The sequence below is a fragment of the Physcomitrium patens genome, chromosome 5, assembly GCF_059467195.1.
Source record: "Physcomitrium patens ecotype Gransden chromosome 5, ASM5946719v1, whole genome shotgun sequence".
NCBI lineage: Eukaryota > Viridiplantae > Streptophyta > Bryopsida > Funariales > Funariaceae > Physcomitrium > Physcomitrium patens.
The window spans coordinates 13,977,459-14,001,391 of record NC_143414.1 but is presented as its reverse complement, the minus strand read 5'-3'; the positions used below and the strand labels follow the sequence as shown (position 1 = coordinate 14,001,391).

General features: G+C 37.4%; 2 protein-coding genes across 6 annotated transcripts; both read left to right on the top strand.

The window, feature by feature from the left end:
* Positions 1-3,593: 3,593 nt before the first annotated feature.
* LOC112282552 (phosphatidylinositol 4-kinase alpha 1) lies at positions 3,594-16,225 on the top strand. Of its 4 annotated transcripts, XM_024520274.3 has the most exons (27): positions 3,594-3,798; positions 4,188-5,505; positions 5,775-6,140; positions 6,389-6,535; positions 6,658-6,828; positions 6,949-7,104; positions 7,475-7,602; positions 7,840-8,158; positions 8,379-8,538; positions 8,789-9,006; positions 9,155-9,313; positions 9,634-9,807; positions 10,037-10,498; positions 10,619-10,978; positions 11,088-11,302; positions 11,555-11,801; positions 12,077-12,201; positions 12,407-12,563; positions 12,731-12,997; positions 13,209-13,286; positions 13,386-13,436; positions 13,629-13,801; positions 14,067-14,262; positions 14,627-14,767; positions 15,072-15,280; positions 15,398-15,559; positions 15,750-16,225. In XM_024520274.3, the coding sequence occupies exons 2-27, from the start codon at positions 4,522-4,524 to the stop codon at positions 16,006-16,008; spliced, it is 6,084 nt and encodes a 2,027-aa protein (XP_024376042.1). In that variant the 5' UTR covers positions 3,594-3,798; positions 4,188-4,521; the 3' UTR covers positions 16,009-16,225. The 4 variants fall into 4 exon arrangements, 2 of the variants coding, with proteins under 2 accessions (XP_024376042.1, XP_073390419.1); XR_002969917.3 differs by lacking the exon at positions 3,594-3,798 and having other exon boundaries at positions 4,376-5,505; positions 13,372-13,436; XM_073534318.2 differs by lacking the exon at positions 3,594-3,798 and having other exon boundaries at positions 4,376-5,505; positions 13,372-13,436; positions 13,682-13,801.
* A 2,015-nt stretch (positions 16,226-18,240) lies between these two features.
* On the top strand, positions 18,241-21,827 carry LOC112282011 (anthocyanidin 3-O-glucosyltransferase 2). 2 transcript variants are annotated; one of them, XM_024519108.3, is made up of 4 exons: positions 18,241-18,647; positions 18,825-19,335; positions 19,904-20,251; positions 20,389-21,827. In XM_024519108.3, exons 2-4 carry the CDS (start codon positions 18,910-18,912, stop codon positions 21,133-21,135), a joined length of 1,521 nt encoding a protein of 506 aa, XP_024374876.1. In that variant the 5' UTR covers positions 18,241-18,647; positions 18,825-18,909; the 3' UTR covers positions 21,136-21,827. The 2 variants fall into 2 exon arrangements, with proteins under 2 accessions (XP_024374876.1, XP_073390173.1); XM_073534072.2 differs by lacking the exon at positions 18,241-18,647 and having other exon boundaries at positions 18,792-19,335.
* Positions 21,828-23,933: the final 2,106 nt, after the last annotated feature.

Genomic DNA, 23,933 nt, shown 5'->3' with positions numbered 1-23,933 from the left:
CAGCAAACCTCTAACAATTATCTAGTTACAGTGTAAAGCAGTGGTTTTTAAGATTTGAGTTTTATTATAGAACTGCAAGTCATTGGTTTAAAAAAGAACCTATAAATTATTAGATTTGTTGAAAAATAGTAATTCCAATTGATACATTCTTTCTAATCTTTAATAGCAAGGCCTTTCAGTCTTCAATGTAATTTTATAGTGAACGAATCAAAGCATGCCAGTAAACAACATAGAAGAATTTCAAATGATTTATTCCTTTTATTTCATTGTTCTTGATAATAAGTTTTTTATTAGCTTTTTATAATTTTCTTGTTTAGTTGGCTATAGAAGTAAAACCTAGATTGGTTTCTAACAATTGATTACAAAATAAATTAAAATACCAAGTAACAAGCTAATTTCTTCTTATATTCTTTATTTAAATTTTACAAACTTTTCACAAACTGTTATTTGTTTTTAATACCATTAAACACCTAAGACTTCACCGAATTGGTTTAAACCAAAAATGTTATATTTATCTAAAATAACTTTATAACATTTTTGATATAGTGTTACTTAAATTTAACCAATAAATTAATAATATTAATAAAATTAATGTTTCCAAATATGACCATTGTAACAACTCTTATTTAATTAATTATATTGTATCAATCTCTAAAAAGAGAAAATTAACATATTAATTTAAAACAATTAATGTGAATAATATTTTAGTTTGAAATAAGATAAATTATTAAAATAATATCATCCAAATTTTGGATATTTATTTATTTTATACATAAATAATGAATTTATGCCTTTGTTAATAATTACTTGTAAATAATTAATAAAAAAAGAGACTATCAAAATATTCCTACTTTAATTAATTCTATAAAATTCTAGGTCTAATACAATTAATTTTTTTTTCTATTAAATATAGAATTTTTATTGGCATGTTAAATGTATTTAATGATCCTAAAATCTTTGCTATTTACTAAAATAACTTGTAACAATTATATATATTTGAACATACATCTGCATTTTCATAAAAAATTATCAATAATAACATAAATAGTTATAATTCAATTTCTTAAAAAAAATTATGGCATAAATGAGAATTAAAAAAATAAGATTCTTAGATGATTTACCAATTTATAAGTATAAATAATAACACAATAGTTTTTATAATTAATTGGAACAACAATTTTCAAATGCTACATTTTCATAAAGAACTAGATGTGTGTGGCTTAACACCAAAGATGTACAAAGATAAAAAAAAAAAATTAAAAATAAAAATAAAAAATAAAATAAAATCAATATTTCAACCATTAACAAAAAAAATTAATACATGTTTATTAAATAAATAACATCAATAAATAACATCATTTTTTTTCTTGATAGTTTAAAAAATTAAATTAGATTTTTTTTAAAAGATATTCAATTTTCATATTATAAATATTTATTTTATGTCAACAATTATTGAATAAAATAAGTAAAAGATTAAAAGAATTACAAACATATGTATTCTAAAGATTAATAAGTTTTTTACTCAAAAATTGTTGCAGTGTTTGATTGTTATTTTTTTCTTGCAAGTAATTAGAGTGTCTATTTAAAATAAAAAATTTAAAAATAATTATTGAAACTATTGTAGATCATTTTTACTAAAAAAAGCTATATTTAATCTTTTTACTTAGAAAACATACAAAGGTAATAAATATTTAATTAAAATTTTAAAAATTATATTTCATTTTACCTTACAAATATAAGAGTTAATGTATATATATATATATATATATATATATATATATATGTGTGTATACACTAAAAATATATAAACAACTAAATATAAAAAATACTAAATAAATATATCTATTTTAAATGGATAAATTATTTACCTAAATTTAATATATACACAAATTAAATCAAATTATACAAATACTTAAATGCATTATAAGTAATATATTTAATTATATTTAATAACCGTGTTGCTATTATGTACATAATGCATGTGAAGATATAAATGATGTTTTCAAAGATATAACAAACAAAAAAGATTGTATAGAATTTAAAAGTAAATATATTTTTATCTATTATAATTGCCATAATTCAATGTACTAGTATATTTTTGTAATTATTTTCTTAAGACTTATTTGTTTCTGAAACAATATGCTTTAATATAGTTAATTTTTAATACTATTGGTACAGTAAATACAATATTATATAATTGAATAGATTTTTTAAAATTATAATAAATAATCTCGTGGTTTACAAAAAAAAACTATATATATGTGTGAGTATTGGATAACATAAATTAATATCTAAGTTGATTTTTATATTTTAAATTTAGTGACAAATATTCAATAAAAGTTTTAAAATAATAAAATTTTAATTAAGTTTAAATTCTCAATTTAAGGTTAAATATTATAATAACCAAAAATAGCATATCAATAATATTAAATATTATTATATGTATTAATTTTCAATAAAAAATAAAAGTATTTAAAAACATAGTAGTGGTTATTTTTGGCATATATAATTATGTAACACACACACACATATATATATATATATATATATATATATGTAAGTAGAATACTTTTCTTTCGTCCTCAATTTTTTTTAATATCAAAATTAATTTAAAATGATAATAAAAATTTATTAGTAATAATTTATTTTAAATTATAATTATCTAAAAATTAAATATTTTAATAAGATTATAAAAGTAAAGACATAAATAAATAAAGAAATAAATAAATATTGTATTTTTTAAACCAACACCCTCTCAAATTAAAGAATATTATATCTTATCAAATTTTTAATAATTTTTTATTATTTTAATATAAAATAAAAATTTGTTTTTTAAATAAATACTATGAATTTTTTTCATAAATAATTAAGAATAATAATTTTTAATAATATTTTAAATAATATAATAAAATTAAAAATTCTATGAAATTCAATTTTTATAAAAACCTTATGGTCTTGTATATCTTATCATTATATTTATAGTTTAGGACACCACAAATAGTAGATTTACAAGTTTCACAAAAATAATTAATACACAAAGTGCATAAATGATGGAGACAAATTTTAAATAACCCTAATTACTTGTTAATATTCCAAAAATTATATTATAAGAATATCTATAACTTACAAATAAATTTTAATTTTCTTTCAATTATTTTTTTGTCAAGCACAACTGCTTCTTTTACTGCTATTTTAGGTTCCAAAAAAAAATAGAAAATAATCTATTCAAATTCAACCATGTTGCAATTTATATTTGCCAAACTTAGAATAGCCATGGTGCTATTTCTTAGAAACGATTATTTGTTTTTGTTTTGTTTTCAAGGTTGCCCAAATCGGAAGCGTGCATTGACTGCCCGACATGGTGCCCGGGGAGGGAGGAAAGTGGCATCTAGGTCGCACATGCCCGGGAGGCCCGACGGCGCTGGAGGATCATTGAGAACGCCGTCGGAGGAAGAAGGCGTTCATTTTGAATCGAGGGGACGGTTCCAGCGTGGACAAAAGAGGACCTGAAACGACACCTGGGCCATGTGGCTTGAACTCTTCTTCTTCGTCTACTGGTTCTACTTCAACTTCTTCCTCGTCCTCTTCTCGGAGTTGCTGCTCTGCGTCCTGGCCTCCTTTTTGCTGTGTTCTGCCACAGCCTCTCGCACATGCTACGCCTCCTCGCTTCCCCGCTAAGTCTCTAGCTCAGTTCAGCCCCCTGTCTCTGCCTCTACCTCCTTGTCTGCATCCTACGCGCTGCGCACCGTTTTTTCGGTTCCTTCAATGCCCAGCAGCTTCCCTTCGCGCCCCCTCTAGGTTGGTCTTTGGATCGGTCATGGAAATGCAACGTCATGGATCAACGCGTTATTCGTGTGTTGTGGTTTTCTCGGCGGCTCGGGGTGTCGAGTGACGTAGAGTGGTTAAGATTTTGAATATCACGATGTTTGCTGTTTGGGGGGATGTGATCATTGTGTAAGATTTGGAGGGGGAAGAACGTTGGATTTTGGATTTGAGAGTTGTGGTTGGCCGAGGAATTGTGCTGTTGAGTTGTCAGAGCGCAGAGTCTCGGATGTCGGGTATCTTGTAGTTGCAGTGACGTGATCGAGGTTTGTATTGCATGCGAATTTTGTTGGAAACATTGAGTTTGTTGGCTTGTGGAGTTGATTACTGCATCATGGCTGTCGGCGGTCTGAAGGGCGTTGTAGATTGTTTCAGGATATTTGCGGAGGCGGAGCGGTGTGCGGGGAGTGCAATTTGAGTGGGACTGGATTATTGGATTGATAAGTGAATTATGCTCTTCTTCACCACTGGAAATTGAAGAGTGTTCGATCTTGGGTGGGGTCGCCCCTGGGCCCTTTGGATGCAGGACGTAGACAGTAATGATTAAGTCTGCCTCGCGCAGTAGCCCAGAATTTGAATTGGAGCTGCGATAGTTCGCAAACAGATCAATGCGAGAGGCTGTACAAATTTGTTCAAGATCACGATCTTCAGCTTAATTCGCATGGATCATAACTGATGGTAATCTCACTGTAGACAGCCATGGGGGCGTTGACAGAACTTTGCAACGTTTTGGCAGAGACCAAGTGTGCTCCATCTGCAGAAGCAATTGCTGTGCTACGAGATCAATGCCCGGCCCCTGGCTTCTCGCAACGTACGCCAGTGCAACTTTCAGGACGCCAGTTTAATGGCATATTGCTTCTTGCCCGGTATTTGTCACGCACTAGCGACAGAGATAATATACCCGAGATTTTTTCTCTTGTTCTTGAATTCTTTCAGGGTGTTACCTCAATCGTCAAAGATGATTCGACCTCCAGCCCAGATAATATGGATTTGTATTTTGAGGAGCTTCTCAAGTATGTTGTGGAGGTTACAAAAGTTTGCCCGGCTGTTTCTAGAAACTTGAGTAAGATTATTTCTGGATTCATTGAGAAATTTATACTGGATTCGTTGCAAGAAGGTTCGATTCTTGCTAAAGAGAATCCCTCTCTGACAAAGGCATTGTTTTCAGCATTGGCCAAAGGATGTCCTTCATTGATTGCAGATGATGCAGAACGTATAGCACAAAGACTTTTGGAGCACTGGATTATTCCCGTTGAATCATCTTTAGCACCGTTCCCACCTCCAGAAACTCATAATGGTGAATCTCCAGCAATGTATCATACACCTGAGAATAACGTTACATTGCACACCGAACCTTCTATAGACGATCCATATGAACTTAGCGCAATTGGAAGTAATTCTTTTCACACTCCCAAATCCACTCCCTCCAAACTGAGTCCTAGCATGACAGATGGTTCTCATGGCACTGCTGGTCTCGCTGATAGGGTAAATGGCTTGAGCAAGGGTGGAAGAAAATTGCAGGCTTCCTTCGAAGCAGAGTCGCTGGATACACTAGAAAGGCAGGATCTAGCTATGCAACTTTTCGTGCAAGTTCTGGAACAAGCCAGAGATAGTGATCCCCTTTCGCTTCAATTGAGAGCTGCTTCAACAAGACATCTTAAGGATATAGCTTTACTTCTGAAGGTACGCACCAATACATGTTGCGGGGCTGAAGTGTACATCTTTTGAGAGTTGAGTGATAACGTCTACACAATGAAGGATGTTTTCAGCACCATGGTGTTTTCTTCTGCACTTTCGAGAGCACTCCTCAAGCGTGGAATTGAAGTGGTGGTGTTGATTCACGTTCATCTACCGTAAAGAGTGTGTTGGAGATGGTGGAGTTCAATTGCAGCCACTTTGCTAAATTTCATGTAATTACTTGTGGTACTCAAGAATCTCTTTGTCTTCTTCAGATTCGTAAGCGGGATTGGACTGTAGACGGTGTACCGCTGCTTGCTAAGATGAATTTAAAGCTACAGACTGCTCAAAGAGCTTGTGTGGTACAACAGCGCTTTTTGAAACCAGATCCAAACACAAATCTTTCAAGAAGCTACTCAAATGGCAAGCTGCCCAAGACCATAATTCGAGATACACATTCGTTGTTGATGGACGTGGCAGATGCCTGCATTGTATCACCATGGCGAAGATTGAAATCTTGTGAAGCGCTAGTGGGTTCTCTTGTTTCTGTGGTGGCACAAGCTGGTGCCTTGCACGGTAGTCAGATGTTTAAAATTATTTTACTACGTTTCAAGGGGCTTCTGTTAGCTGCATGTGCTCAAGTGAGTTATTTTGCACTTTGGATCCATCTTGTGTCTTGACTACTACCAGCACCACAAAGTTGTCTCCAGTTGCTGTAATTTAGACCACCTGCTGTAGTTAAGAGGTTATGTTGAGTGCACGTGGGTGTGTTGTGCCTTGCTTCAAACAGGTGACCTCTTGGATGTGACATTTTCCCGATTAGAATCTTTCTTGGATTAACGACTGATTTTTATTGTTCTCTATGGAAGTTTAACCACGTGTTTTACAGGTTGATGTGTCATGCACAAGTCCTTTGCTATCAAGCGTTGTCAAATCCGTCTGTACATTGATCGGTGAAGGCTGGAATTTAGATAGGACTGCCATTGAATCTTTCCTCCTATCATTGGCAGCTTATGTTCGGGAACGACTGGCACAGGTATAGTCTTCTTGTTTTCTTGTTGTATCAATAAAGGAGACCAGCATAGATTCCAATTGCTTCTATTTCTGGTCCAGTGTACTTTTCGTGTGACTCATGGATAGAAAGGTGGGTTGAAACAGGAGAAAAAAGATAAGCAAATGACTGCAGTGACTCAGCTAAACGTCATATCTTCACTCGCTGATATTGCAGTCTCGCTAAAGAAGTCAGATGCAGTTGATTTAATATTGCCTCTCTTCATTGAGAGCCTGGAAGAGGGAGATGCTTCTGTTCCAAGTCTCGTAAGGCTCAAGGTAAATTTAACTTCGTAGTTGGTGATATTTTAAACTTCAAGAAAGTTGTACACTCAAGCGACAGAGATCGTTAGCACATGTAATCAGCAGCGTTAATGGGTTAGGCATGTTGTGCTGCAGGTCCTGAATTCATTGGCGCGCATGGCATGCTTGGGCTGTAACAAATCCTATAGGGAGGTTGCTGTGCAGCTCACGCGCGGTTACATGAGCAGGCTTTTAACATTGGAATCCGCATTCAGTCGGCTTGCTCCTGAGCTAACTACTGAATGTGAGGAGGTAACATATCTTCACCGCTCTATTGATACTACTTAAGTTTTTTGAGGATGAGGTGTTTGTAAGTCATAACCATGTCAGAATTGTTCTGAACCTTGTTGTGTAATTTCAGTTCTTTCGTATCATAGCTGAGATTAGTTTTTAGAATTGCTTCCGAAGCGACTTTGCGACAGTAGTGTTATGTCAAGCCTTTTATGGGTTAAGTCTCAATTTGATAGGAAACTTTGATTTTGTTAACTGTAGATCCTGTAAAGTAAAAATATTTGGAACAAAGATACTTCTCTCATTTATGAAATATGTATCTTTGTTTTTAAATGTTTTTGAGTAAAGAGTTATCATTTTAAGTTCTGTAAAACGCGATGTTCCAATGTAGACTCTTCCAAGCGCATTTCTATATATTTCTCAAAGCTTGAAGGATCCAAACATGCGTACAGACTATCGACAACGGCTTCTGATACTCTGCTCTGATGTCGGTTTAGCTACCGAGTCCAAAGAATACAGGTTTGTGTTCTCAGACCATTAAATCTCTTAGCAGTTTATTTTAACTGTTAGAATGCTACAAGTTAGACCAAGTTTTACGGTATAGGGTTTACGGTTTAGGGTTCAGGGTTTTAGCCCAGTCAGGGTTTTAGCGTGAGAAGACGCTTTGATGATCTTGAACTTGTTTTTATGACCTTGTTTTTAATTTTGTGAACTTGCTCAATGACATACTCGTACCGGGTTTTCTGCCTTCTGCAGGAGTGGTCAAAAACTTCTTGGGCCGCTTCTTCCAGCTGTAGCTGAAATATGCTCTGACTTAGATCCAGCTGAAGAGATGGAGCCACAATTGTTGAAGCTGTTGCGTAATCTCTGGTTCTACATTGCCTTATTTGGTTTGGCCCCACCTATTCAAAAAGTTCCTATGTCATCGAAGTCTGCTTCTTTGAGCAGGAGCCAAGTAACTATGAGTAGAAGTCAGCAAACGATGAATGGGATGTACGCTATCAGCGGGCCCTATCTATTGAGCCCTGACTGGGCTGCAGCTGTGATTCGTCTCACACTAGCCACTCCAGCATTAGTAAGTTATTTTCTACAATCTGCGTGCAATACAATCTTGTATTTTTTAAACTTTTGGTTCTTAGAAAGCGAGATAATCACAACTTCACTCGCGTGTTTTGAACAATGGCATTTTTTTTTTAGATTTGAAAATTGCTTTTTTTCTGTCTAAGTATTCCAATGTGTTACCGATTTTCTACTTGCTATGTCCTGAGCTAGTCGGTAATTTGCAATTGTGTTAGGTCGTGAATCCAATGAAGTGGCTAGAGGATGAGCAGGAGCTGAACGCATTGCATAATGCAGACAGTCGCCGAAGGGTTACTAATGAAAAGACTTCATTGATAATGCTCTCTGCTGCGTTGGGTGGGCAAGTTGATGTTGCTTCCATGTCCACAATAACAGGTAAATGATCATCCTAAAGCTTTGGTGTCGATGTAGCGATTCCAGTGATGGTTCCGTTTCCTGTCCTCAATCTCAGTCAACACCTTTGTTAATTTCGCGTTTGGAAGAAAATTGACAATTGCGAACACAATTCCCAGACGTCACACAGAATCTCGATCATGTTAACCTGTGCCTTCTGCAATTACTTCTCATCAAAATTGCCATGTTGATGACTTTCGAAAGAATTTGAGCACCTTTGGGTTGCATTCAGGCGTGAAGGCAACATACCTTCTAGCAGTTGTCTTCCTTGAGACACTACGCATGAGTCGACGTGGAGGGATATTAAATGACAAGGAAACAACCGGAAATCGTAGAAGTGCTTTGATCTGCCTATTCAAATATCTGGAGACCGCAAGTCCAAATGCTGCAGTTGATCAATGTCTTACCACGATTGTTTATCGTGCCTTTGGTGCTGCTTTAACATGGCTGGTAGGTTTTCAGTCACTCTTTTCTGATCGTAAATCTGCACTTGATTGTGGAAATGTTGCAAAAAGATGAATTTTGTCAAGCATGAAACAATGCATGAGGTCACTTTCTTTGGAAGTTTATCAATTGGATTATACTCTGTTTGTGGCAGGGAGAAGAGCGGTTGTTTAGTGGAGACGAGATAGAAGTAAAGCAGGGAATTCTTACTGCTCATGCGTGCTTTTTGATCAAGCACGCAACTCATCGCGAGGAGTCAGTTCGTGAAATGGCAGACAGTTTGCTAAACCAGCTGAAAAACAAATTCCCACCAGTATGTCCTGTCGTACCGATTCGCATCTAAGTTGGTTGTACCATGTCTTTTTGATGACCTCTCAATATGCTCTTAGTTGGCTTGTTCATTATTTCATTGCATCATCCTTTCTCATGTTCTCATTAGCTTTTTGAAATATTTAGCAAGGTAGGTACAAAATTCTTCATTCTTATATTTGTCTGTTTGTTGTTTTCCGGGGCTTAAAAGTGCGGTGTGAAGTGTAAAATTTGTAACCAACGACAGTTCTTACTTACTTAGATGGGTGCCACTCATTCGTGCACTATAGATCTGACTAGTAATCTGGTTTTACATGAATACAGGTTTTGTGGAATAAGCAGTGTTTGGAAGCAATGTTGCGTTTATTGTCTGAACAACCCCCGCTGCAATCTGTTGTAGATGCTACTGCAGTAAGAGAACTATCACACCAACGAGTACAAGAATGGATTACATATGCCCTTTTATATGCACCATCTACAACGCAAGGTCTTATACAGGTATATTGCAATATTCACATTTATCAGCAAAACACATTTTTAGGGGCCACCATGATTGTATCCCTCCGCCCTTCGGAATAATAGAAGCAGGGTGTTTTCTAATAAATATTGTTGGGTTGTTTTGCTTCTGGGTCATGGTTGGAAACTAACATGTGAGATAATGTAAGTTGGCATATCCATTTTCAGCCCATGAGGTTTGACATTGCATGTGGTGATTATGGGTGAGTAGGAATATTTTCGGCAGGTGACTGCATCCCAGAATGTGGCTCATTCAAGCGACATTATTGCCTTATTATCAGATATCAGGTTGGATCCAAGTGCCTCAATAATGGGTGCTGTTCCTGCCGTTACAGCTGCCACTGCAGCTGCTGCTGGCGGTGATATGAGCCGCATGGATGTCTTGTCTGTTGGAATTACGAGTGCAAATGTTAAATCAAAATATGTTGGAGAGATTGCTGGAATGAAGAGGATGCTTGGTGTTAGCATGAGTACTTTAACGTTAAATGAGATGCAAAGAACGTTGAGAAACGGTGGTACGGAAAACGAAGAGTCTCTACATGTAGAGCTTATTGAGCGCTTCATTCAGCAGCTGCGGCAATTTGAAACAGATTCTCAACGCGGTCTATCTATCGAAAAAGAAAGATACCGTGATGCCTGTTTGCAAGCTGCAGCTCTACTTTTATCCAACACTGTAAGGATCTGACTTCCCATCTTCTGCGAATTTGCATAGCAGTTCATATTTAAGCGAGCAATTTAATTGATCATAATCATCGTTTATCAGATTCTAATCTGTAAAACCTTGTCTGCTCAGAAACCTACTAGTGAAGTGACTTCAAAGGCCACTTTCCAGCTGTTGCGAGTGCTGTGTTGGAGTCCCGCTCGCATTTTCACCACGGAAGTGATGGAGACGGGTGTGTTCGCGTGGACGTGGCTTTTTGCAGCGGCCCCTCATTTCAGTTCCTTGGTGCTAGCTGAGCTCGTAGATGCATGGTTATGGACAGTGGAAAGTAGGCGGGGTCTGTTTGCTGCAGGCGTCTCCAATTCCGGGCCTGCAATGCAGCTTCGTCCTCAACTCTTCCCTGGACAGCCTGGACCTCCTCCTGCTCAAGATCCTGTCGAAGCTATAATTGCTCACAGATTGTGGCTTGGATTTTTCCTTGACAGGTTGGAGGTGAGATAGCTTCTAATGGTTTTCTGGAATGTTTTAATACTTATTAATCATTTTCGGTGTTCAATTAGAATCCTTTGTTTCTTACTCAACGACGTCCTCGAATTTGCAGGTGATAAAACACAGCGGAAGTGACCAGCTGCTATTGATGATGCGCTTCATGGAAGGATCGGTGCAAACACATACTCATTTTTCATCTCACCCAGGAGCTGTTGGCACTTTCTTTACTCTTTTGTTCTTGGGCCTAAAGACATGTGAATGCTTGGTTCAGAGCGGATCTCCTAATGGAAGTCTTGGTGTTCAGTTGTTGCGAGATCGCATTTACAGGTGCATTCAATATCTGTTAATTTTCTTGCAACGTGGCTTTAATAAGTCGAGTTCTTATGTAATTTAAAAAATATCTCATTACCTCATCTGATAGCTGAATTCGAGGTTAAATTCAATAACTAGTGTGATTGATTCATTATGCTAATGCTACTTGTAATTAAATTCTAAGGTGACATGATCCTTTTACTTGGTGATACAATTAACCTGATTATGATGTCATGCTGAATTGTGTACTCTCTGTGCGCATTGTAGAGCTGCATTTCAATGGTTTGCAGTGGAGCCAACCTGGCATGAATCGAAGATTGAAGGAATGGCTGCAGCAGAGGCTCAGGCCGTAGCTACATTTACTCAGCAATTGGTCCTTGATATGCCTGAAACTACCAGTCAATCGGAGTTACAAGGTCGTCCACCTTCTCGTTCAGCACGTCTCACCTCTTCAGCATCTCTGCGTCATTATTCATCACCATCTTCCCGTCCAACTGGAAACTTAATTATGCAAGTGAGAAGCCTTCACTATCTGAAATCGACATTTCTCTTGAAGTTAAAATAGTTTCTTATATATATATATATATATATATATATATATATATATACTTTAATTTACGTCTTATGAGGTAAATGTTACATTTCGGTCAGATGATGATTTTACGACTTTCTCAGCTTCTTGGTAGCTCTTAGTGAACTTTCTGTTTTGTGCTTAGCGATTTGGAGTAAGGCATTGTAGCCATCTTGGAAACAATTTGTGTTTCATCCTCATGTTTTTTCTTCGTTCAGATGGAGATTGAACACCCAGTTTGGGGCAAGATAGACAATGATTCAAGAGCAAATCAGAAACAATTATTGTGTATGCTATGCCAACATGAATCAGATCGACTGGATACTTGGGCTTACCCACTTAAGTAAGCGGGATTTATCTTTTTTTTTTTCCTTTAAGGATCTCCATTGAGGAATTTCAGTCTTATTCAATGCATGGCATCCAGTTCAATGGCACGAAGACGTGCATTAGCGATTAGTAATTGATTTTGAACGGTATCCATTGATGAAAAACAAATTTACTTGTATTATACTCAGCTGTGAGTTTCTTCTTGTGTTCACTCCTTGCAGGGTTTACGCAGTGCCTCGCTTGCAGAAGATGATACCAGAGCGGTGGGGAAATTTTGTTAAGACTGCTTGGGCTGTTGATCCCCGGATCGCTCTTTCATTGGTTGCTAGATTTCCGGGTTCTGCTGCATTAAAAGCAGAAGTTGGTAATTTGGTTCAGGTGCGCTAGCCTACGAGCTTTGATCATATACTTGGTTTCTCTGCACTTCATTATCCTTGTTGTTTGACTGCAAAATACAAAATCGTGTCGTGAATGCTCATCATCCACATACAGACTCGGGGTTCAGGAAAGATTACCTAGTGCTCATTGCTACTTTGTGCTTGCAGAACAACCTCAAAGACTTGACAAATGTTCCAGGGGCGTTACCATACTTTGTAACTCCAAAATCTGTTGAGGAGGATTCAAGCGTTTTGCAATGGTTACCGCATTGGGCCCCGTGTTCTATCACCAATGCCCTGGCTTTTCTAACACCGGCCTACAAGGGCCACCATCGTGTCATGGCGTATGTGCTTCGGGTCATGGAGTTTTATCCTCCTGAGAAAGTAACATTCTTCATGCCTCAGCTTGTGCAAGCCCTTCGCTACGATCAAGGAGTAAGAGACTTGATGTCCACAATGCTACTATCTCTAACCGCTTCTAAATTGTGGTTGGCTGTTTAGGATATTGCTGTTATCTAAAATTTCTCCAACTGGGTTTGAAAGAAAGTCATGCTTTGTGCAGGAACTTGATGTAAAATCTTCTGTACATTTACGCTACTGAAGTAGACGGTTAGGCTTGTCTAAATGACTGAGCTCACTTTTGCAGGGACTGGTGGAAGGATACTTGATGGTTGCAGCTAGAAGAAGCAATTTGTTTTCTCACATATTGATATGGCAGCTTCAGGTTGATTGAGCTCTTCCTTGTTGTATGTCGTTGAGTCGCTCGATTATGTAATGTTTGCTACTGTCATGGTCACATTTTCATATAGCCGTGCATGAACAGGGGGAAGAGGCGCCTGCAGATGATGACATTAAAGAAGATAATGCAGTCGAGGTATGTATCAAACCGTTATTATAATTAAAAAATTGTTTGGAGTGCCAGTGAGAGTGACCAAAACCCTGGGTACAAAATAATTTACCTTTCCGTTCATTTACGAAATATCCTTCTGGTATTCCATGTGCTTTGGTGAAATTTTTTTGTTTCATGACAATAAGTTACCTAATACAATTAAAATGCGTACGACAGGATAGTATATTGTACGAAATTGTACCGAAGATTAAGCAGCGTATTATTCGCAGTTTTTCTCCTGAAGCTCATGATATCTTTCTTCGGGAATTCCGATTTTTCGACAAAGTAACCTCTATCTCTGGAGTTCTCTTTCCCCTGGCTAAGGAGGAGCGACGAGCTGGTATACGCAGGTAAACCTCGTACCTGAAAATCATGATGTAATATCTGCTTCCCCTTTTTTGGTCTGAGATACGACATAGAAAATTCTTGTTTTCTGCGTTTTTAAACTTTGATGAATGTAATATGTGATGACCAACGACAACATATTAAGTATTTTTCTTGTCTTTGGGCTATTAATTGCACTTGTGAGTTTAGAAAGGTGCATAAGCTTTCCCTCGTTTTAGACTCGCATCTGACCGATACTAATGTCTCTGTTCCTGGGTCACACATGATCAGAGAATTGGAGAAGATAGAAGTGGAAGGTGATAATATTTATCTGCCTACAGCACCACATATGTTAGTCAGGAGCATCAAAATGGACAGTGGTATTCCACTGCAGTCGGCTGCGAAGGTGCCAATAATGATCACCTTTAATGTGGTGGAAAAAGATGGTGATCCCGACGATTTCAAACCGCAAGCCTGCATTTTTAAGGTTATTTTTGCAGCCATATCGAGTACATCCCACAATGATTCTGATTGTGTCGCTATCTCATGTTAAATCATAACACAGCTTGCAATGTGCGAGAGCATGTCCCTAAAAGTTACTAAGTCTACTAGCAAACTTTACGTTACCTGATGCACTCGAAAGAGTTCCTAGAACGATAACCTTCGGTGTAATGTTGGCAATCTGGTTGAATATGACACGCTGAAGTTCTGAAACTTTCCAAAGAACAACCTAGATTTGGATTGTCGCTTCTGCTTATATCTTTTTAGGTAGCAGGTAGTTTTTATACGTTTGAAATCGTGATCAGCAGTATGTGTTGAAAAATTGATCTTTAAATTATAACCCGTTGTAGGTGGGAGACGATTGTCGGCAAGATGTACTGGCCCTGCAGGTGATCGCACTTTTGAGGGACATATGGAGAGCAATAGGCGTGAACTTGTATGTATTTCCGTATGGAGTGCTTCCCACGGGTTATGGAAGGGGCATAATTGAGGTATGGTCATTTCTCTTGTCAACTTCCCAGCTGTAACATGCGGAATAAATGATATGGCCTTACTCTGAAGATTTCATGCTTTTCAAAGCGTCTACGTAGGATAGTGAGTTCTGTATCTGTTTTGGGTTTGGCTGGAATAAGAGGATATTCATTTGTTTCTCCGCTTCCTCATGGACTAGTTCATGAAAAGAGTGCCCTGTTTGCTAAGTACACTGCATGTAATCAATTGTTAACTTCATTTATTTGTGCGAAAGTCAAAACTATGTTTCTAATCAGATCTTAGTTTTTGTGGAACTTCCCTCAGGTTGTACCTAATGCGCGAAGTAGAAGTCAAATGGGGGAGGTTACAGACGGAGGGCTGTTTGAGATTTTCCAACAAGAATACGGCCCCGTTGGTTCTGCCCGTTTCGAAGAAGCTCGTAACAAGTTTATTGTTAGTAGCGCTGGCTATGCTGTTGCAAGCCTTCTGCTCCAACCAAAGGACCGACACAATGGAAATCTTTTATTTGACAAGTACGACTTTTCTTCTAGCCTACTCGTGTCTTCTCTTCTGCAATAGTGTTCTTGGTCGTAAAAGTTTCGTGATCATTCTAAATGCCTACTACTCACACTGGCATTGTGTATGAACAGCGAGGGAAGGCTGGTGCATATCGATTTTGGCTTCATACTTGAAACTTCCCCTGGAGGCAACATGCGATTTGAGAGTGCAGACTTCAAATTGAGTCATGAGATGACTCAACTTTTAGATCCCTCTGGAGTGATGAAAAGCGACACCTGGAATTACTTCGTCAGGTATTCTGCTACTCATCTTTTTTCCCTTCGTTGTAGATATCATATGGTAATTTTTTAAATATCTTTCTTGACCTTCTCTATTCTCTAGACTTTCAAATTGTCGTGAGACCTGTACTGGATGGTACACATTTTCTTTTTCATTCTGAGATAAAGTTGAGTACTTACCTATTAAGCAATACTTGCTTGGCAGCTTGTGTGTGAAGGGTTATCTGGCGGCAAGACTCCACATGGACGGGATCTTGAACACTGTCAATTTGATGATTGACAGCGGTCTTCCATGTTTCAGTCGAGGGGACCCTATCGGCAATCTTCGCAAGCGCTTACACCCTGAGCTGAGTGAGCGTGAAGCTGCAACTTTCATGATAAAGACATGCGCTGATGCTTATAACAAGTGGAGCACAGCTGGGTATGATTTGATCCAGTACTTGCAGCAAGGCATTGAGAGATAGGACCATATACTGGCATATCCACCATATATCTAGTTTAGAAGTACAGCATTAGGATCTTATTCATTAAGTCGTATGGTTGTCATACTTACAAAATTTGAAGGATGGTTGCGAGATTAGGAAGGATATCCGTACTTCATTCATTCCCTTCCGTGTATCATATTAATGTTGAGCTCAGAATATCATACAATTGAATGGAACGCAATTTTGTCGCGGGAAAGTTCTCTGTCGATATGTTAATTTCTGTGTACATGCCTGTCAACATCTGGAGGGTGTTTGCAGAACAATCATCTTCTAATTTTCTCATTTACCAATTTATAAATTAAACATTGTACGAAAAACTAGCAGTTGTGCGATTCCTTTTGATTCACTCATTAGATTTTATCAAAGATTTCGTGACTTATATCAATGTCAGTTACTACGATCCGATCATCTAATTTTTATTTATTACATAATGTAAATTGCAATTTTTTTGACGGTATTTTTATGTAGATAATTTTATAACATTACTTCCAAAACTTATACAGAATACCTTTGGACTATTCAAAGTCAACATGTGCCACCACAAAAGATTACATTTCGTTTTAATAAAAAGTAGATGGTTTGTAATTTTTAAGGAACATAGAAATTATCGTTATAGAATATCTATGATGATTCAAAATTTTTAAAATTTCTCATATACATCTTTGTAAAAACAAAAGAAATGTTATTAAATGTTTGTATTTTAATTTTACTTCAATAAATACTGGAAAAGCCCTAAAGAGTCATAAAGCAATACATTATATTAAGATTTTTTTTAGTAACTTACATATGTTGTGAAGAAGTAAAATAGTTGTGCTCATTTATATTAACTTTTAACTGATAACAATTCTATTACAATTTTATATATGTCTCTCTCTCTCTCTCTCTCTCTCTCTCTCTATATATATATATATATATATATATATGTAATACTTCTAAATTATGTTTAATCTTTAAGTCAAAGCATGAAGTCATAGAATTATTATGGATGATAAATAATAAATTGGTAATATTGCCATATGCTTTTGTGCTATGTAATAAGACAATGTCATCTTCAAACCTTAAACATTTATAAAAGTTTTGCAACAAGTCTTAAGTATGATATCAAATAATGCTCAAATGTTAGTGTTTGATCATTTGTAAAAAAAATAAAAATAAAAATAAAAATAGGTGACCTAATAATAAACTACAAATATGATATCTATACAAGGATAATAATATTTTATAATTATTAAGTTTTTACATATATGAAAAAAATCAAAAAAAATCTAACCATGATAGTAAAAAATAATAATGATTTAAGTTAATATGATTTCTACTAAAAGCCTAAAGATTGTAATATAGAAATTTTAAAACAAATTATAAATCCTAATTGTATTATTTCTAAAAACGATTGTACATCTTTAAATTGGCAAATAAACTAATTTCATACAATTTTTGCAATAGAAAAAATGCAAACTTATTTTATTTAGGCTCTTAGGAAAAATAAAAACAAAGTATTCATTAAAAAAATTACAAACAGTAGTTGTCAAAAGTCGAGTGATAATTTTTGCAGTTAAACAATTTCAATATAAAACTTTAATCCACTAAATTAAAAAAGAAATTTCAATATAAATAAAATAAGATGAAATTTTTGTTTTACTTTTATTTTGATAAAGCTTTGTACATCAAATAAGAGAATTTTCAAAACATTTACTCACACGTCTCTCAATTTTTTTTTTAAATAGTTTGGTTAAGAATTTGTTTCTCCCAATCTCAGTATCAATACAACAATGAAGACCACACATCACCCTTCAAACCACATGCATCACACAATTGGGTCAACGTAATTTCCAACCCACCCAAATCCAAACCACAAACAAGATCCAAAGACACACTAAAACGAGCCAATTAGGAAGGAAAAGGAGGAGAAGAAATGGCTAATGCACGGGATAAGAGTGAGACGAATGCGACCACAAGATTACGGCGACTAGAATGGCAGAACGGGCTTCCTTTCTGGCCCCTTCCTTCCTTCAACTCAAGCAAGCCACACTGGCAGTCACAAACGAAGGAAGGAAGAGAGAAGCCACAATGGCAATGAATGACTTCAAGGGAAAGCCAACAAACCAACATTCGTACAGACAACGTAAAGACAAACCAACCCACTCCATTTGGGGAGACTTTTTCCCTGCTTAGCGACGAATGGCAGGTGTGCGGGTATTCCGAATTTCCCCGTTTTGAAGACGCTGGTAGACTGCTGAACGCGCTTGAGAAGTTTGGTGTTGTTTTTCTTTTTATTCTCCAGGGGGGCTGCAAGTCATGTCGGCTACAATCCCTGGAGTTTGACTGATAGAAAGGAGAAAACTCGGGCTGGGGTGGAGTTGGCTTGAGGGGAAGTGCATGATCCACATAAAGTGAGTGGTAGTGTGTACTTTCAGTGATTTGAAATTGAGGAGAATCGAGGTGGTGGTGGAGGGGGAGAAGGTTGGTCCTCCGCAGATCGACGTCCACGTTGCGGCTTCGGGGGGAGGGGACACGGACAGCATCAGCCTTGCACCCACGTGGAGTTTTCGTTTCATGTGGGAATCAATCCCAGCTTCGTCGTCTTGGATTCCTGACTCCCTTGCGACACCTTTGACGAGGTGCGTCTGATTTGTTTGTAGATGGTCGTCATGAAGTTTTTTGGTTGTTTTTTTATTGTGTGGTCGCCCTTTGAAACGAGCTTTCCCACAAGTATACCGTTTTATTTAAATACCTGCACAGCGTTTAGGGAACGTGCCCATTGTGATCCATTTCTGATACGCGAGTCGGACTTGTAGGTCGGAAGACGGTGTTCGGAGAGCATTTCCTGCTTTTGCTGTTGGCCACTGAGGGTGTCCCGGTGTCGAGTTGTGAGTAGGGGCAATGTCTATAACGGAAGCAGAGGGAGTGAAGATGCTTAGCGGGCATGTGGTGCTGTTCCCCTTCCCCGCTGCAGGGCACATCGCGCCTTTCATTCCTTTCGCTAAGAGCTTAGCTCGCTATGGTGTGGCCATTACGTTCATGTGTCCCAAAAACGAGATCTCCAAGTTGAAGCGGTCCATCACCGAGGACGAAAGCTTTGACGCCCGTGAGAACGTTATCCTGGTGCCATTTGAGATTCCTACAGAAGACGGATTGGACCTGGTGACTTTTGACGTGCTGAAGCATTTCATGTACAAAAATGTCGAGAAATTCGACGAGATTATTGCCCATTACATTGAGGAGTCGCGGTCCATCAAGTATCCCAGCCGCTCCTCTAGCGGACCTCCAGTTTGCATCGTGTCCGACATGTTCATGGGATTCACCCAGGTCAGTTCTGTCACCTGCACACACACTGCGGACCAATCCGTCGCAGTCTCTAGCGGTTACGAACTTCTAGGATTGTAACTGGCCACTTCAAACTGAAGCTAACAGATACTGGCATGAACTGACATTGAGATTCTAGTACACACATTGATAATGCAGAGCATTACATTTCCATGTGGCAAGCATGTACAGAATTAGAGAAAGCCCGGTTATAACCTAACCCACACTCTATACTTATATGGTGCTCTCGATAAATCGGTACCCAATCCTACTGACAATGTAATTTGATAGCGGTAACCGCTAATCGACAGATGTAACACTAGTGCTGAGCAGGGTTCAATTCAAACCATCTTACCGAATAATTAACCTAATACCAGATATCAGATGTCGAGTAGAGCGCAGGAAGGACCCCCTCACATCTTGCCGGAGGATGAGCATAAATCTATTGGTCGCTTCAGCATTCTGCTATCAGCTCCTTGTCGATTAGTTTTAAGCTTTCGCATGTTGGATGGGAATTTGCGCAATGGGCTTTCGGAGCTGACTGTGAGTGGGTGTTGGGCACAATGTACAGGGAACTGCGGAGAAATTCAGCATTGTGAGGTACTGCCTCTTCGCTTCTCCGGTGCATTTTCTATCGCTACTTTTCCACCTTCCCAAGTTCAATGACGAGAATTTAATTCCCGTAAAGAAAGGAGACGAGCCCTTGATGATCCCGAACTTCCCCCCAATCCCTGCTGGCGATTTGCCGCCTTCTCAGCAGGCCGACAATGGGAACCCTGGGTCTCATTTCTTCCTTCTTAACGAAACGAAGCAGATGTGGAAAGCAGCTGGAGTTCTCGTCAACAGCGTGGAAGAGATAGAGCGCCCTGTCCTTGAAGGACTCCAACGCTACATCGACGAGACCATGTCCGGTGATCAGGTACATCCTTTTTATTCAGCTCATTCGCTGTAGAATTTAGCGGTACTACATTATGCTTCTAGAACTCGGCATGAACACCAGTGGATGCGGTGATTAGCCTTAGAAGAATTTACGTTTTGTTGGTGCTGGTTTTACAGGGGCCGAAAATAAGCACGTTTGGCCCACTGGTGGATGGTTGCGGAGAAGGAAAATTGTCTCTACGAGACAAGCTCCGAGAAATGAAGGAGGGAGGCGACTGGTACGACTGGTTATCCCAGCAACCAGACTCTTCGGTGCTCTACATGTGCTTCGGAACGGTAGCCATGTTAAGTGACGAGCAAATCCGGCAGATGGCCATCGCCCTGGAAAACAGCGGGCAGCGCTTCTTTTGGGCATTGCGCCTACGGAGAAATGAGACCGGCGCCCCACAAGACGTCTCTCGGGTGTTTCCTGAGGGGTTTCTGCAGAGGACTAAATCGAAAGGTCTGGTGTACTTCGATTGGGCCCCACAGCTGCACATCCTGGCGCACCGTGCTATCAAGGGATTCGTCACCCACTGCGGGTGGAACTCCACCATGGAGAGCATCCTCATGGGCGTGCCCACGATCGGGTGGCCTATGCAAGCGGAGCAGATGCTGAACGCCATCTTTCTGGACAAGGTGCTGGGCATCTCAATCCGCATCAACAAAACCGCCGGGTGGAAAGACATGATCTCCAGCGACACCTTCGAGAGGGCCATCCACACCTTGATGGTGGATCCCTCGGGCGAGACGATGAAAGCCAAAGTGTTGCAAATCAGCGACACGGTAGAGAAAGCTGCCAGGCCAGGTGGGTCTTCCAGAATCAACCTGGAAAGCTTCGTGCAGGATGTGCGTAGAATGGCATCAGGCGGGGTGAACTCGTAGTGCTGACGGAAACCGATTAGGACAAAAACCCCGTGACGAAACTCAGATTTTAAAAAAAAAGAAAAAAAGAAAAAAACCCCACGTTTTTCTGACCCCCCCCCCATGGCCTCTCCCATCAGATCAACGTGGATCTTCCCCCTTTTTTATGCCTGATTCTCAGTCTGTGGTTATAAATAGCGCTACGTCGATGCCTTCCCTCCTACGACACACTCTCACTCGGTCATCAATTGTAGCAGCACAACGCCGCACCCTACCATCACCAGACTGGCTCTGAGCCCATCTGAGCCAATTCATCTCCGAATCACAAGATGTGCAGAGAAAGTGAAGCATGCGTGGGTCGGAGATTGTTCATTTCATTCATCGTTCTTCTTCTAGATTGGGAATGATCGATCCTCCTTGCGATCGATCAATCGATCTCAATTGATCAGAAGCAATTCCTCTATTGAGATTGTGTGTGTGCTACTCCTCCTCCTCATGAGCAATGCACGTCGCTTCCACGGAGCCGGCCAATGCTGGATGAATGAAACCCGTGGATGAATTAGATGTGGATGTAAGGTGGGTAGATGATAGTTGTAGATGGATGAAACGTCGATTATATATGCGTAGATGAACTTCAAACTACAGGATTTTTTTGTAAAGATATTTTTAGAGGCAATAAATTAAGTGGGTGTTTTTATTCATTAAATGAAAAACTCATTTGTAGGGTTGGAGAGAATAGCGTATTTTCTCGACCAGAATTAAATGTAACCGTTTGTGTGGCAAAAGTGGTGTAGATTTGTTTTTGATAATTCTACTGTAGTGGATGGTTTTTTATTTTATTTTTTTATTTTTTTATTTTTTTTCCTTCTCCTTCTTGTGAAAATATATTTGTTTGTACATTAAAACAGAGATGTTCTGACGAGTTGAGATGTTTCCTTTCATTAGTTTATATTTGAAAGTGAAATGCTTTTGAGGATTATTAAATACTATTGAGAAGTGTGTGATGAGGGGAAGAGTTGAAGAATCTCTGTATATTATATTTGTTTATTTATTAACGCAGTTTGAATAGTTCAGGTGGACAATTTCTAAAGCATGACAATAAAATTAGGTATAATCTGATAGACTACATAGTATTTATTATGTTAAATCATTGAGAATCCAATGTGATAACACCTAATGATTTTTTATTACTTTAGGATGATTCTGTTTTATTTTATCTGTACAAAGTTATAAGACCATGTTCCGACCTGTAAAATAACTTTACACTATTTTGCAAGATGACCACTCTATAGATATTAATTTTTTGTTTACATTACACAGGGTCCTCCAAAAGAATATGTATCAATTTTTGTACTTACAAAATAACATTCTTTTTAGGTTTATAAAACTACAAAAGTTTCATTGAAATTCAGTGGATCTACTAGTGACCATGTTTTTGCAACTAGTTTTGCCTTGTAAATTAAAATATCATACTCTACATTTTTTTAGGTGCACAATACCCACTTGCAATCAAAAATAATGTGATCAAAGATGTTCCATCTTCCATGAGAGATTGATGATTTTCTTCTAATTTTTTATTTCACTTGCTTTTATCCAAGGATTTGCATAGTTTTATGCAAAATCAACAGATCATAAATATAAAGAACTATTTTTTCATTTTTTTTTTCTAACTTAAATAAAATGTGATTCCTCAATTGATTTCTTGGTAGTTTTTCTTTTTTCTTTTTTCAGTCTCTCTTTTGACAGATTTTTAGTAGGTTTTCTTCTTTTTACACATCTTCAATATTTTTAATATTTTTGTCACAAAATTTGTTTCTTATCTTCGATAAAGATGAAAATGAACACTTCGTGAGGTAATGCTCATAATCAACTATCTTTACATCAACATTTTTATCTTCATCAATGCTTAAAATAAGTAGAGATTTATCCATAACATCTCAGTACTTTCAGTTGGATGTATTTTCAAGAATTTATTGTGATGAAATATTCTTTTAAAATGCCACCAAATTTTGTAAATATAAAATTAATTCCGTTAGTAATTTGATCTTCTGTTCCAATTTCTTTTAGATAACACCTTAAATTTCTTAAATAGAAAGGTTTTATAAGTATTGTACACAGTCTTTCTATAGATCATGTGTTTTGCAACACCTAAATTAAATATGTATTTGTATATGATACTCGTTTTATTCTACTTTTTTTCTATAAGTACATAATCATCTCATCCATGTTCATTATTTGCATAATTTGCATAATTTACAAATTTTCTTTGCATATTACTTAAATTGAAAGAAATTTTGAGCAATGAAAATATATATTTCAAAACGGTCTGTTCTCAAATTAGAATACTGTAAAAATAACTTCTGGTAGCACAATTAAAGTGGGAACTTTTATGGATATGGATCTTAGAACTCATATATAAATTTTACTGATTTATAAGTAAGGTCATTATTACATTTGCATCTTTAATTGGAAAATCTATTATGATAATTTGAGTATTAAGTATTTTTTTTCTTATTGTTGTAAGCTTAACCTGACTCCAACTTTTTCTATCATAAGATTAAGAATGCGTGTCAAATTAAAATGGCATTAAAAATATTTCTTTGAGACCATGATAGTTAAGTAATGTTTTAAAAGTTGTATTGTAATTTTTTTAAAACATAATCAGTTAAGTGAAATCTTTGAATGTTAATATGTTTGCAATATTTACATCAATAGAATTAGAAAGAATCAAGAATTTATTTTATGAGAAATTGTAAATAGATCGACGTAGTAGTTGTGAGAATATTTGAAGATAAATTGTACAATTATATTATTAGTGC